This window comes from Cercospora kikuchii (assembly GCF_019650295.1).
Source record: "Cercospora kikuchii DNA, contig_00007, whole genome shotgun sequence".
Classification (NCBI taxonomy): Eukaryota; Fungi; Ascomycota; class Dothideomycetes; order Mycosphaerellales; family Mycosphaerellaceae; genus Cercospora; species Cercospora kikuchii.
In genome coordinates, this window is record NW_025408588.1 from 1,555,250 (window position 1) to 1,568,871 (window position 13,622).

General features: G+C 53.4%; 4 protein-coding genes across 4 annotated transcripts; 1 reads left to right on the forward strand and 3 right to left on the reverse strand.

The window, feature by feature from the left end:
- Positions 1 to 224: 224 nt before the first annotated feature.
- On the reverse strand, positions 225 to 2,398 carry CKM354_001071300 (uncharacterized protein; the record flags this gene model as incomplete). The annotated part of the gene is made up of 5 exons (XM_044806178.1): positions 225 to 1,437; positions 1,488 to 1,704; positions 2,100 to 2,132; positions 2,203 to 2,282; positions 2,337 to 2,398. 5 exons carry the CDS (start codon positions 2,396 to 2,398, stop codon positions 225 to 227), a joined length of 1,605 nt encoding a protein of 534 aa, XP_044662113.1.
- A 527-nt stretch (positions 2,399 to 2,925) lies between these two features.
- CKM354_001071400 (uncharacterized protein) lies at positions 2,926 to 3,999 on the forward strand (the record flags this gene model as incomplete). The annotated part of the gene is made up of 2 exons (XM_044806179.1): positions 2,926 to 3,013; positions 3,068 to 3,999. 2 exons carry the CDS (start codon positions 2,926 to 2,928, stop codon positions 3,997 to 3,999), a joined length of 1,020 nt encoding a protein of 339 aa, XP_044662114.1.
- Positions 4,000 to 5,219: 1,220 nt separating this feature from the next.
- On the reverse strand, positions 5,220 to 6,464 carry CKM354_001071500 (uncharacterized protein; the record flags this gene model as incomplete). The annotated part of the gene is made up of 3 exons (XM_044806180.1): positions 5,220 to 5,712; positions 5,766 to 5,926; positions 5,985 to 6,464. 3 exons carry the CDS (start codon positions 6,462 to 6,464, stop codon positions 5,220 to 5,222), a joined length of 1,134 nt encoding a protein of 377 aa, XP_044662115.1.
- A 3,206-nt stretch (positions 6,465 to 9,670) lies between these two features.
- CKM354_001071600 (uncharacterized protein) lies at positions 9,671 to 12,958 on the reverse strand (the record flags this gene model as incomplete). The annotated part of the gene is made up of 1 exon (XM_044806181.1): positions 9,671 to 12,958. The coding sequence occupies one exon, from the start codon at positions 12,956 to 12,958 to the stop codon at positions 9,671 to 9,673; it is 3,288 nt and encodes a 1,095-aa protein (XP_044662116.1).
- Positions 12,959 to 13,622: the final 664 nt, after the last annotated feature.

The following is a 13,622-nucleotide window of genomic DNA, read 5'->3' on the forward strand; positions in this document are numbered from 1 at the left end:
CAATCGAAGCAAAGGAATTAGGAACAGGTCTGATGTTGCAAACGCTGGATTCCGTTCTGCCTTGTGGCGAAAGCGCAATCTAGCCCACATGGCAAAAGCAATGCTCGCGAAGCGAATGACTATGTACATGCTGAGTAGTAGCAGGGCTCGCAGTTCTGCCCGTGATTGTCGTTTCCGGCTACTCTTGTTGCCGAGATTCTGGTTGGTGATCTGTCGTTGAAGTCTTAGAAGAACTTTCCCTGAACAGCGACGCCTCCCTTGCTTCCGTCGATAGTGGTAGTTCCGTAGTCGGTGCGATGAATGCTGTCACGATCGGAAGGATCGAACGCCGCATCAGGGGCAGCCGGACGGTCAAGTCCAGTGAAGCGATGTCCTCTGGACCTGGCCAGCATGTACTGAACACTGAGTCTAAGTATGCAAGCGGCGATGGCGAACAGCAGACCGCCGACAGGAGCTGCGACGAACACACCGAAGACTGACCAGTCACTAGCGTAGAGGCCTTCGCTGAGGATCAGAAGGTTGCCAGCGCGCGAAGCGTCGCCATCGTAGAAGACCAGTCCGAAGAGGAAAACGGCAAGAATACCTCCAACACCGCCCACCACGACTTCGAATCCGCGCCAAAAGTAAGCCTTGGAGCTCAAGCCGATAACCAAGCAAGGAATGACGGCAGCAGAGATAATGTCGGAGATGAGGTAGATCTGTAGCACACTAGGACTCCTGAGGGCGACGACCACCGTTGGCACAATCAACACAACCACGATGGCGCGGACCCACCAAATGTTGAGCTTGTTACGGAAGAAGTCGTTGGACCCAGTGGAGACCAGGGCGGACTGCAAAGAATCGAAGGCGGCTGTCGAAAGAGTGACAACCATAACCAGGATGAAGCCAACGACCCAAGCTGGGAGAGTGCCTAGCAAGGTGAATAGTTCGATACCCGTGGCTACCGGTGGGTTTCCAAGCACTCCAGACCAGCCTGCAATGAGACCAGAAACGCCAACGAGAGTCGCAATGATAGTCACAGCGACGGCGGCGATGCTCACACCAATGTAGAGATCCTTATCCGTCTTGGCAGCGAATGCGCGCAGCCAGAAGGCAGACAGGAAAAAGTCGTTGGTCAGGATTGCGACTGGCAGAATGTAGAGAAGCTGCCAACCCAGGAGGTTCGGCTCGAGGTACTGCGAGACAGGGATCAAAGATCTGTCGATATCGACAGTAGCTCCAATCGTGATTGTGCCGACAATGAGGAACAGCAGCACCATGGCTCCTTGGATATTGTCTGTCACAAAGGACACGCGGAAGCCTCCCATGGCGGTGTATGTTGTCGTGATTGCGCACTGGACAATGACGGCAGGCAAGCCGTTCATACCAGTGAGGAGATTGACGACCTGCTGGAGGGCTGACAGCTCAGCGACCATGTAGAGCCAAATGGTGGCGCAGCTAGGGCACTGTTAGTAGATTCCAGAAGTGACGAGTGGTGATTGACTGACGTGAAGAAGCTGAGGTAGATTGCCGTGATGGTTCCATATCGTTCACGCGTCCATTGCGTGAGGACAAAGCCGTCTGGGCACTTTCTCCTGATGATCGGTCCGAGAGCCGCAAAGATGAGCAGAGGCAGACCAGAAGAAAGAGCATAGACCAACAGGCCATGAAGTCCTGCGAGTGCTGCTATATTGGGATAAGTGAACAGGATACCGGATCCCAGAGCTGAGTGTGAAGTCAGTATGGTCAGTTCACAGTGAAGGAATGGGGGTAGAAGTGGCAGCCCTTGGTCCCGCAAGCATTAACTTGATCGACTCATAGCGGTAACATCTCAGCTTCCTGCATTCATCCACCCACCCGACCTCAGCGTGTCTCTTCCATAAAGTGTGCAGAAGTTGGACACGTGATGATGGGGTGACGGACTAGCATTCGGCGCCCGCAGTGCTGCACACCATACTCTCGACGAAATCTGCTATGAACAGTAGAGCTCGCCGAAAGCATGGCGCCGTCAAATGTATGCTTACGAACCTTAAGTGGATGGTCGTGACAAGAGTCGGACTCTCTTTGCGATCATGTCGTGCCGCTTCGCAATGGCGTGGTAGCCTGATAGCCACACTCACCAGACGCGATGAAGTTCAAGGCCAGAGGGAGGGCTGGGACATGAGTCAGTGCGTTCCTTTCAGATGAAGTCGAAGATTGAAGTGCGAAATTGCTTGTGTATACCCTTCTGAGTGCGGTTGGCAGAAAGCCACTCTCCCGCCGACTGCCCACGCAGTCTCCAGGCGACGAAGAGGCCGAAGGCGCTGCAGACCCGGTCAGTGGCGACACAACATCAGGTGGGGCCGTGCGTGTGGTACAGGAAGGCTGCATATGTGCAGTAGATGAGCGCGTTGCTCGCGGGGTTCGACGGCTGGCCCATGGCGGTGCGATCTCGAGCAAACTTGGTCGTGTGAGCAAGACGAGCAGAAGTCGGATGGCGATGAGGAGAGAGGAACAGCTCTTCTCCACCGTCATCACGTGTTGGCGTGATTGCAGAAATGGATTTTTGACGCTAATCATGGCCATTTTCTCGCTTCGTCGTTGGCCGAGCTGCCACGCCCGCAGCTCCAGACGTGCGCCATCTCTCCACGATTCGCTGGAGCTCGGACAGCTGCGCGTGTTGCGGCAGCACAGAAGGGCGTGCTGCTGTCTCTTGTACACGCTGCCACAGCCATGTCGCTCAGTGACAGTAGCAGCTCATTGTCAGTTGCGCAGACTCGGAGCACAGGAAGCAGGAGGCCGAGGCGGTGACTTCACACTTTGACGTCGCTGCCGTCCGAGCTCAATTCAGGGTCCATGCTTGGAAAGACAAAAAATGTTGAGCGACATTTCAAACCATTCCTCCTCTCAAACTCTTCTACACACTTCCTACCATAGTCAATTATCCAATTGGATACACCACTCACCATGGCCGAAAACGAAGAAATCCCCCAAGTCACCTACGAGGAGCTCGCCTCCATCGAGAGCGAGTTCGAGGAAATCGACAATGAAATCAGTATGCGCCTACCTTACCTCCCATCGCTCTCACTTATCTAACACTCCTCTGCAGTGAAAAAGCAATACGAACTCAGCAAAGCCGCCTACACCAAACGCGCCGCCGCAATCACCAAAATCCCCAACTTCTGGCCCCTCGTAATCGAAGCCTCTCCACCCGAAATCGACGGCTTCGTCCACCCCCAAGACTCCAAGATCTTCGCTGAAAGCCTCACCAACATCTCCGTAACCCGTCACGAGCTCGACACAACACCACAAGGCCACCCGCGCTCCGTCACTATCACCTTCGAATTCAAAGAAAACGACGTATTCGAGAACAAAGTCTTGGAGAAGAAGTTCTGGTACCGTCGCGCAAGTGACGGCTGGGTAGGACTCGTTTCCGAACCTGTCAAAATCAATTGGAAAAAAGGTCAAGATTTGACGGAAGGCTTGACGGATGCTGCTGTCGCATTATTTGAAGCGAGGAAGAAGACGGGAGATTTGACGAATAAGGGATTGCCGGAGTATACTGCTTTGAAGAAGAAATTGGAGCATTCGAACGGGCAGAATACTTCTTTCTTCAGCTGGTTTGGGTTTGTGAGTAGTCGACGATGGGTCAACGCTGAGGAGGCTGAAAAGGCGGAGAAAGAGCATCAGGCGAGATTGGAGGCGAGGAAGAAGGGAGAGAAGGTCGAGATGCCTGAGGAAGAGGATGATGATGATGAGGAGGAGATGTATGGTGACCAAGCTGTGGAGGTTTTCGATAATGGAGATGATTTGGCTACGACGTTGGCGGAGGAGATTTGGCCTAATGCGATCAAGTATTTTACTCAAGCGCAGGAGATGGATGATGCGGAGTTGTCGGAGATGGATTTTGAGGATATGGATGAGGACGATGAGGATGGGGATGATCAGCCTGTGGACATCCGAGCGCTTGTTGGAGATAAGGGTGGTAAGGGTAAGCGACAAAGCGATGTTGGTCCTCCAGCCAAGAAGCAAAAGAAGTAAACGAGAAGTTGTCACAAGACAGCAGCACGAATGGATCGGTTGAAAGCTGTCAGGCGAAGTTAGGATAGATAGCTAGCTTTAGCGGAGAAAGCCCCAGCTATCCTCTGTTGCTCAACAAGCGACAGTTGGCGCGACGAGAATAGAAGATTGTGCATACCATGTCCGCAGTTCCCTTCTTGGAGCATTCAGAAAACATTTCTCTTCTTGGCCTCCAATGTCAACCCCTCAGACCAACTAACATTTCTCCTCAAACAGGAAGGAGGAAGAACTCCAAAGCAAAGAGTTCTCCACAAATACCCCACAGAAGGTCTTCTCTCACCCACATTATACAGCACACACATCCCGACGGGGAAGAAACCAACCGCCAACAAGCTAATAATAAATATGCACAGTACAGACGAGAGATAGCACAGGATCTACGGCCCGAGTCAATCGGATCAGACGCCAATCCGATCAGATAAGCAGGATGCTGAGAACTCCTGGGGTCGTGATTATGCGTTTGTGGCCCACCAAAAGGTATAGTATACCTACAAGGTACTAGGTTCCTTTTCGGGTCCCAGGAAAACAGGACCGCACATGCTGCTGATAACGAATAAACCGGGAAAGAACAGCCGCTGCTGTTGCTTCATGCAAGTCATCAGATTGCTTTCGTGTCAGCTGAGTCGCATGCGGTGAGAGATAGGTGCCGCTTATGGAAGGGGGAGGAGATAGACAGATAACCCATCATGGTCGTTATCTATCCTTTCTCCATGAACAGACACGTTGACTAAAACCGCTGGGACATGATTGATCTGAATGAATTGATTCGATCGGCCCCACACCGCTCGTGAGGGACCATCCTTCCCTCCAAGAAAGGCAGAACTCCGTCCCGATGCTACAGCACATACTACAGTACGCTGGCACGTAGCACGCAAACTCACTAGCACTATGGAACGCCCACCCCCCATTCCTTCCCCAATTTCTTCCGCCCTCTTTTGACAACTTTTGTTTTCCGAATTTCCCGTCCGTCCGTGTCCCATCGTTGACCGTTTCCCAACGACAGTGCCGATTTTTTCAATCATGAACTCCGCGCGATAACACCCGCAGCTCGCCGAAGAGTGGAGATATGCATATCATAAATGGCCTTCCACGCTACCAGACATGCAACGCAGTGGTGGAGAAAAGCAATGATGATCCGTAATTTCGTGGTTGAAGAATATATGTGAAATCGCATGCGACGCTTAGCAGCTCCCCACAAAGAAGCCTCTGTGCAGCCCTTCGGGGTGTGATTTGGGTGTATACGCTCCAGAGACGTGAAGTGGAGTGACGGCATTCGCTGGTGTCATGGGTCGTGATCGAGGGAAATCGATAGGATCGCCGTTGCTCTCGCCGGGAGTACTGACACCGGTCACACTCATACCGTCTTCTTCCATCCATCGCAGCCCATTGGCATATTCTTCGATGGGGAAAACTTCTCGCGCGTACTCCTCAATGCCTCTGTAGCCTTCCCAAATGCTTCGTCCCTCTTTAGGGTATTCCAGGTCAAGGCCAAAATATGGTGCTCGTTTGTAGCCAAGGGTTTCCTGAAGAATCTCAAGCTGCTCCCGGTAGCCACTAGGTATGTTGACAGCGATCTTGATGTCGCCGTGCACGTAGTTGACAGGCCGACCCACTCCTCGCGAGAAGCGAGCACAGGCTTGCAAAGGTGTCAGTTTCTCGAAAGCCAATGTGACACTATTTCGCGTTAGTGACTTGGTCGTACACCAGTAATGCAGCGTCGATCTTACCGCTGGCCTTTCCAATGATTGGCGCCCATCTTGAAAATCTGGAGAAGTGCTGGCCCCACATCATGTTCCGCATCGAGCCAAGGCAGAGGATCGTCCGGGTGGAAAGGTGCCTGCCAGACGAAGCTGCCGTCGTCTTGGAGCTCCATTTGAAACAGTGGATACTGATGTGTGTCAACATGGAAGTTCAACGAAAAGGCGAGGCAGTGGTGTATGGCTTACCGGCAACGATGTGAAGTTGTTGTTGTATATGCCAGTGTAGACAAAGGTGGCAGGGATGCCAATCTGTCTCACGTAGTTCTCAATGGCGAACTTGGTGGCCCACATTGGTAAGGCCCTCCAGTCCTCGCCATAGGCGCTATGATCTGGCATACTGGAGTAGACGTAGTGTGCAATGCCAGCTTTCTTGGCTGCGTCGGCACACGCCTTTCCGATAGCGACTTCATCGCCCCAGTGTGTGGTGTTGATGAAGGCGATCTTCGCACCGGTGAACAATCGATTCAAAATGCTCGCGCGCGCCGGTCCGGTCAAGTCGCCCTCGATGAGTTCGACATTGGGCAATTCTGCTAGCTCTTCGGCGACGAGGCCATCGCAGCTGCGAATTTGAGCGCGTACATGCCAGCCAACGGCGGCAGCAGCGCGAATGAACGAAGCGGCTTGCCTCCCAGTGGAGTTGATGGTCGCGACTACCTTCGGTGTCATTACAACATCCACATGGACACGAAGCAAGAGCGTGGAAGGCTGGTCGAGAGAGAGAGAGCCGGGTGGTGCGGGCAGGAATGTCGACCGAAGTAGCCGTGAAGTCAACTGGAGGTTTTTTCAGTAGCAGTGTGTGGGGTAGTGCAATGACTAGTCTGCGACGCTGTGATGTGCGCGGGTGATCGATGGTCCAAGGGCCGAGCCTCTGGTGCAGCGGTAATGTATGATCCGGTAGAGGCGAATGATGTCGGGCAGGGTAGCACGATACACAGGCAGTCACCGCGGGAGGCAAAGGCTGGAGTAGGCTATGCGGTCCCTGCTGCAGGAACAAGCGCGAGCGGTAGGCAAGAGCAGGTTCCCAGCGGCGTCGGCTGTGGTCCGGTGTGCGTGCGGCAAGGCTGGCAAGAGGCGGTGGTTCAGTGGGCAGTTGGTCGGGAAGCTTAGGCGGCTCTCAAGGACGAGAAGGTGAGTCGGGAGTGGGAGCAGTGCGAGGGAGCACAGCAGCAGGCAGACGCAGGCGCTGTCGTCGTTGCAGTGCGAAAATTAGGAATTAGGCTCGTTCCAAACCCATGTCCTTGGTGCTGTACGGATGATAGCGAGCAGGAGGGTCCGGGAGGCGGACAGACGATGGCAGCGGCGGTGCGTCGGCAGCGACTGGCGCGAACAGCCCAGAGATTGCGGCAGTGGTTGAGGCGGTGGGTTCTGGTGTCGAGCAGCGGACGCGTTGGGGTCGGTGAAGGCGGGATGTCATTACGTTATAACGATGGCTAGCACGTCAGAGGTTTTGACCTCGATGGTCATGGTGGTTCAGCGAGCGAGTTGGAGGCAAACGCGCTGCTGTGCCACCCACCGCGACTGAGCAGTGAGCACGTTGGGCGCGCAGGGCTGGCGAGAGGCGAGAACGTGGCCGCGCTGGTGGTGGAGGATGGCAGCTGGGCCGACAAGCGATGCAGCGTCATGATGGTTCGGCGAGCAGCAGGAGCATCATCAGCATCATCACCACCGCCCGTCGAAGTTCTAATTTCTGCTGCAGAAGATTGCGGGGGAGCAGCGAACGTGGCCGGCGTGCCCTACAGGGGACTGCCATTGGGCGGCGGCGCACACGTGACGAGGGCGGCGGCGGCGGGAAGTCAAGAGTTGGCCGCGGGCAACGCCGTTTATGTAAGCGGCAGGATTGGGCCATGTGGACTCCCTCTCTCTCAACAGCCTCGCGTGCCAAAGACAGTAATAAGCTACGGCCGCCTGTTTTGGGTCGCATGACTTCTGCAGGAACTCAGATAGGCAGGTGTGAGCCGGACCAGGACGAGGCTTGCACTTGCACTTGCACTTGCACGCCGTCAACGAGGAGGTGACGATGTGACAGACAGCCGAAGACAGCCTCATTGCCCGCCGTCATCATCAATAACACTGCAAGACTGCACGGAATGCAGGTACTTGCCGCATGTTACATACTGCAAACACCCATCGGCCAATAGCCTGCGCATGCGGCTGCAAAAACCTTCTCACCAGCGCACACAGCCGCCTCGGCCTTACCCAGCGGCGACAGCACAAGTACGAGCCAGCACATCAACCGTCGCCTCCGAGTCCGTGACTTGTCCGAGAGCAGCGCCTGCGTGCCGCAATTTCTCAATCGGCAAGGATACAGTGCCTCCTTCCTCCGCCCGCTCACCACCTGCTTCGAGCATCTCCGGCATCTCCTGCGCCTGCTTCTGTTTCTCGCACTTTCGTCCACACTGGACTGGGCGACTGAGTGGCCTGTTGTCGAGATAAAGTTTCTTTCCTCCGATCACCTCTCCCGCCCCTGGTCCTCTTCGCGCTCGCTCTATGGACAAAGCGACCTCTTGGCTCTATGCACTATCCACATCCTTCTCCACGCGTGCACTCATGATTCATTTCTTCACGTGCACATCGCGATGACGAGACAGCGACGCGGGATTGCGCGTAAGACCTGGAAGCGAGAAGGCGGCCACGTGGGCCATCACCCGGTATCGAGTATCATGCGTCTGGCATAGAAGTTCAGAAAAGATGAACGAGGAACGAAACAAGGGCAAGAGCGACATCGGACATCTCTCCGACTCTTGGAAATTTTACCCTTCCCTTTCCGTGACGTCCACCATTCCCGGATAGCACCATCCGTAAGAGGGCAACAGATTGACATTTCAGCTGCAAGTCCTACAAATCATTTGCAAGGTTCTGAAGTAATCCATTACAGTGCATACCTCATATGGAGAGGCCTTGCATCTATCGTCGAAACTTCGAGCAACAGTGTCCAGTCTTTCGACAAGCAGTAGCGTATCAGCTGATGAACACGTGCAGAAGCTAACGGATACGAGCTAGTCTGACATCGTTGCAGATTATGGGAGCCGGGTTGCGCAATGCGTGCTACGGCTTAGGACGGAGGACGATCCGGCATTAGTTGCCAGGCTACTATACGGGCGCGATTGTAACAGAATGCCTGTGATGAGAGCATGGAATGTGTGGGATGAGGGGTATTCAAGAGTCATGAAAGACTTCAACTGCACTTCTTGGACTGTGATGGCAGCCAGTGATGATGCAGTCGGAGCCAAGTTCTCGAAACTGTGATCAAGCAAAACCAAGCTCCTCGGAGTTGGCGAAGCAATGTTTCCAACAGAGTAAACATCTAAGCCAAACAATTCAAGAACAAGTCAATAGAAGAATCAGAAAAGAAATAAAACATTCGTTGGAACACCTCAAGATTTTTCATATTTTCATGCTTTTGCTAAATTCTACTTTGCCGGCCTGTTCCTTTTTCCCAAGAGGTGTTCTCTGTTCCCATCGCCATCATCAGTAGTCAGTCAAGAGCTACTGGAATTGTCGGGTACTGTACAGGTTGACAGCCAGCACAACCTGTTTGCGCCAAGGTTTCATCCTCAATTTGTAAAGATGCTTGCGAGTAGTACGGTGATGAACGATAAGTATGTCCTTTTCCCAATCCTTCCTTCTATCCCATGTATGTGAGTGTAAGTTGAGTTGATAGGTGATGCTGATGTAGTGATGCTGATGTTGATCTGGTTCCGTTGTGGTGTTGTGAGTTGATTTGAGGAGGTTGGCAGGACGAGGTGTCTGCTGAGCGAGGAGGAGTTGTGGACGGCGGGATGAGTGGTAGTACTCATGAGAGAAAGCGATGCAGTGACGGTGAAGGTGAGTGTTGGATCAGGAAGTTTGGCGGAGGCAGATTTGATCGTGCATTACAACCAAAACATAATATCGTTCATCGACGGGTGCCACGGGTTTGAGCTGGTGTTGGGCTTCCAGTTCGGATCCTGCGTGATCTCTTGCGCGATTCGAGTGCGGAAGGCCAGAATAGCTGCATTCTTGCCGTCATCAGCCTGGATTTGCTGCTCATCGTCGTTCATTGCCCAGTCACCACCAACATTGTATGCGCGCATGTAGAGCTTCAGGAATCTGTGAATTCGGTCGCAAAGTCGATCAGCGTAGTAGGCTGGAGCGCAGTACGACACACCCTTTGTAGCGCGGGCATAGTTGTAGCAGAAAGCGTGGGTGATGTTGTGGATAGCGGACATGGTCAAGTTGCATTTCTTGTCGTTGCGAATGACAATGTAGTGGGCCGACTTGGCTGTGCCGCGGATTGCGGCATGGGACTGCAAGAAAAAGTCTTGGAAGCCATCCTGCGTGGCTGGTTGTGTGATGATCTTGTCGACAAGAAGTCCTGGCTTGGCATTTCCGTTGACTCCTCTTCTCTCGGTGTACGATGCGCTTGGATCAGCACAGAAGAAACGTGTGTGATGTCTCTTTCCGACAACAATGGCGGTGACCGCAACCTCTGGAAGCACTTTCTGAATGATGTCGACTTCCTCTGAAAGCACTTGATAATATTGATCCTCGCTCACTCCATCGCGGTAGTAGAGAACTCGCTTGGGAGCTTTGTTATTCTTCTTCTTGAAAGCTGCGAGACGCTCCTCGAAGAGCTCTTGCATGTTGGATCGCGTCAGGATCTCGGCACGTCCTGGTTGGAGTCGGATCGAGCCGCAGAAGTTGGCGAAGTGGGAGTCAACAGTGCCGACCATGGCCGCAATCGATGGCGTGTCGCCACCAGGGTGGACCACATCGACACCAATGACCAAGGTGTCAGTATTGTTTGGATCAGGCGGTGGCGCCTTTTGACCGGGCATCTTCATGCCTACCACAGGTGCGGCGCAGTGCAACAGCGAAAATGCAGACACATTGCCAGAATCCACAGCATGGTTTTGACCACCGCACTTGATATTGAACTTGAGTGCAAGGTTGGACATGAGACCAAGGAGCTGATTGTTGTTGCCTGCTACAAGCCGGGTGGTCGGTGGTCCTCTCTCTTGTTGCACCGTCTCGACTGGAACTTTGTTGTTGGTGCATACCACGCTCTTGAAGCCTGCATGACGATCCGCAACAAGCTTGATAGCAGCATAGAGATCTGCATCGTTTTGGTCGATCAAGACCAACACGAATGCAGGACTGCCTGCACTCGTCCATGCAGTGGTGACTTCCTTGCAGGACTTCTTCCAGTCCTCAGGCGTTGGGGAGAACGGCTTGGGCCCTGCACCTATTGGCAATTCTCTTGGTGTGATGAAACGGATGCTATTCCGATCAGGTCTGATTCTCAGCATCCCGTGATCAAAGCAACGGTTCAACAATGCAAGTCCAATGGGACCGGACTTAGGCCCGTGTCGCTTTCGTAAGTCGAGAACACCGAGTGGAAGCGCGTTCTGCAATGCCGGTGTTGTTCGGAGGAACTTGTCGCGTGCAACGTCCCAAGATGCAATGGTAATGTTCGGCTTCGTGGTGTTAAGGTATCTGATAACGGGAGCGTTCAGAAATTGAGCGGGAATTCGAATGAGCTGATGTCCGATTTCGAAGTTATAGGTTTTGGAAAGAGCATTCTGAGTCTGTGCATCGCCCACACCCAGAAATCCAAGTCCTTCTTCGACGATAGCTGCTTGGTTGGACGCTGGAGACTTCAGTGCAGTGGCAAGCATGTCCCTCATGTGGTCCGCGTTGAGCATGTTGCCGAAAGTCTGGTAAGGTTCGATTTCGAGATATTCGGAAGGTATCCACAAAGCGCCCGTGCCTCCTGGTCGAGCACCAGCGGAGAGACCAACATTGACACATGGTTGCTTGGGCTCTTTAATGGTCAGGCCTTGGCTCTCGAACCACTCCTTCACCGTCCACATGCGAGTTCCGTCGTTGAACTGCTGTAAGCGCGGTACCCTGCCAAATCCAGCGATTTGCTTCTTGCGGTTGGGCTCGAGATCATGATCGACGTTGTTGTTGGTGCCGCGCTCATACATTATGCGGACTGTGCGGCCTTTGAGGATCTTCTGCGCGTCTCCATATCTCGGAGTCATGTCGTCCAAGAACTTCGATACCACAATTGGTCGGAGAAATGTGCCATACATGACGTTGACATTCAGTAATGGAGCATTCTGACCCGGTCTGACAGACGTGAAGTAGCCACGATTGATGAGTAGAGAGTTTTGCAGGACTCTTGAGCCACTCTTCATGTAGAAGCTGTTGGCACTAGCCTCGAACAGATCGTTCTGCGGGCGTTCTGTGATGCATTTGGTCACCATGCCGTTCAAAGCCTTGATGAGCAAGTTGGGGTTGCGCTGCGGTGTTGCTCGCCCGACCAGATCCAGTGAGCCTTGGCTGAAGTTCAGACTGCGAATGAACAAAAGAGTGACCGATGGCACTGTTGCCGTTTGGCCGCTCTGCTTGGAGTACTGCACTGAGGCATTTGCCAACTGTGCTTGATTCAGCTGCCGGCAGGACCACAAAGTGTCGTAGTCTGTGAAGTAGTCTTCGCGCCCACTGAGCACCGGCAGACGGCGCAACGCGTTGAAAACACGCTTGCGCTCGCTTCTCTGTGTCATCTGAGGGTTGGGCCGTGGTGGTGTTGTTGGAGGTGGGACGATGTCGATGCGATACTCATACACAACTCCTGGTCTCTTGGGCAACTTGACGTAATTGGTAATGACAGATGGGCCATTGTGACCATTCAGCAAGCTCTGGTCTGCGGATTTGCGGCCATATATGGCATCTCCGCAATCAGGTGCTCTACGGGCTTGAGCATTGCCATTGCCATGGATGGTGGCCACTTTGGGTGACTTAGCCACAGTGGACTTCCCGACATGGTTGGTACCGCAAATAGTAGCACGCTGAATAGAGGTCAAAGGATTGTCCTTGTTAGTCTTGTGTGGGTGAAGCCAAGTGGGCTCTGCCTTGTCGCAGCCTTTCACTTGGCACTCGACTTGTTGTGGTTGCTGGAGTTTCGGGCATGTGCCGGCACTGTGTCCGGACTTGGAACAATGGTCGCAGTAGGCTTTGTCAACCTTGTATGGACAGGCATTTTGTTGATGCCCATGGCGGCGACAATTTGCGCAAGCTCGGCAGTCCTTTTGGTGGTGATCACCAGCGACGTAGCAGCGACCGCAAGCAGGTAGCCCACGGTATGCTATCGGGTTGCCTTGGTTGCTGGCCATGAGCGACGAAGACTTGATTGGCGATCAAGTACGGACTGATTGAGTCGATACCTGGGTGAATTGGAGAGAGTGATCGGGGTGAGGAGAGACGGGAAACCAAAGATTTGTGCAGAAGGTTGCTGTTCTTGGGGTTCCATACGATGGAGTCGCTGTGCGATGAAGAAGAGCAGAGTAGAGACGGAGAAGCCAGCTTATATGGATCCAGGCCTCATCCAGCCAGTCTCAGCAAATCGAGCCCGCTTGTCTTGAGCAAACGAAGCAAGACCTCCTCTCCTTTGAGGAGCAAATATCGGCGGAAAGGCTTGAAACAAGACTTCGTTATCCAGAAAATGCTTCCAGACCGGGTAACGTTTGCCAGCGTTTGCCTGCAGTACGGCTGCAAGAAGATGTGCTCGCCTGCCTGGAAGTGGCTTTGTGCTTTCGCATCGGATAGGCTGTGATGTGAATCAGTATTGCACTAGCTGCTGCGCTTGTATCGAACTTCTTTCATGCATGTTTCGGGAGTCAATGAGCAGGCAAAATTATTAGCATGTTTGTTCAATCTCATGCTAGACGTGCAAGCAAGTTGCCACTTTCCTGTAGCAAGCCCCCAGCCGAGCTGTCTTTGCTGCAGGTAGCCGTGCCGCTTGGAGCTGGTCAGTTGCTTGTTGATCCTGGCTAGGCG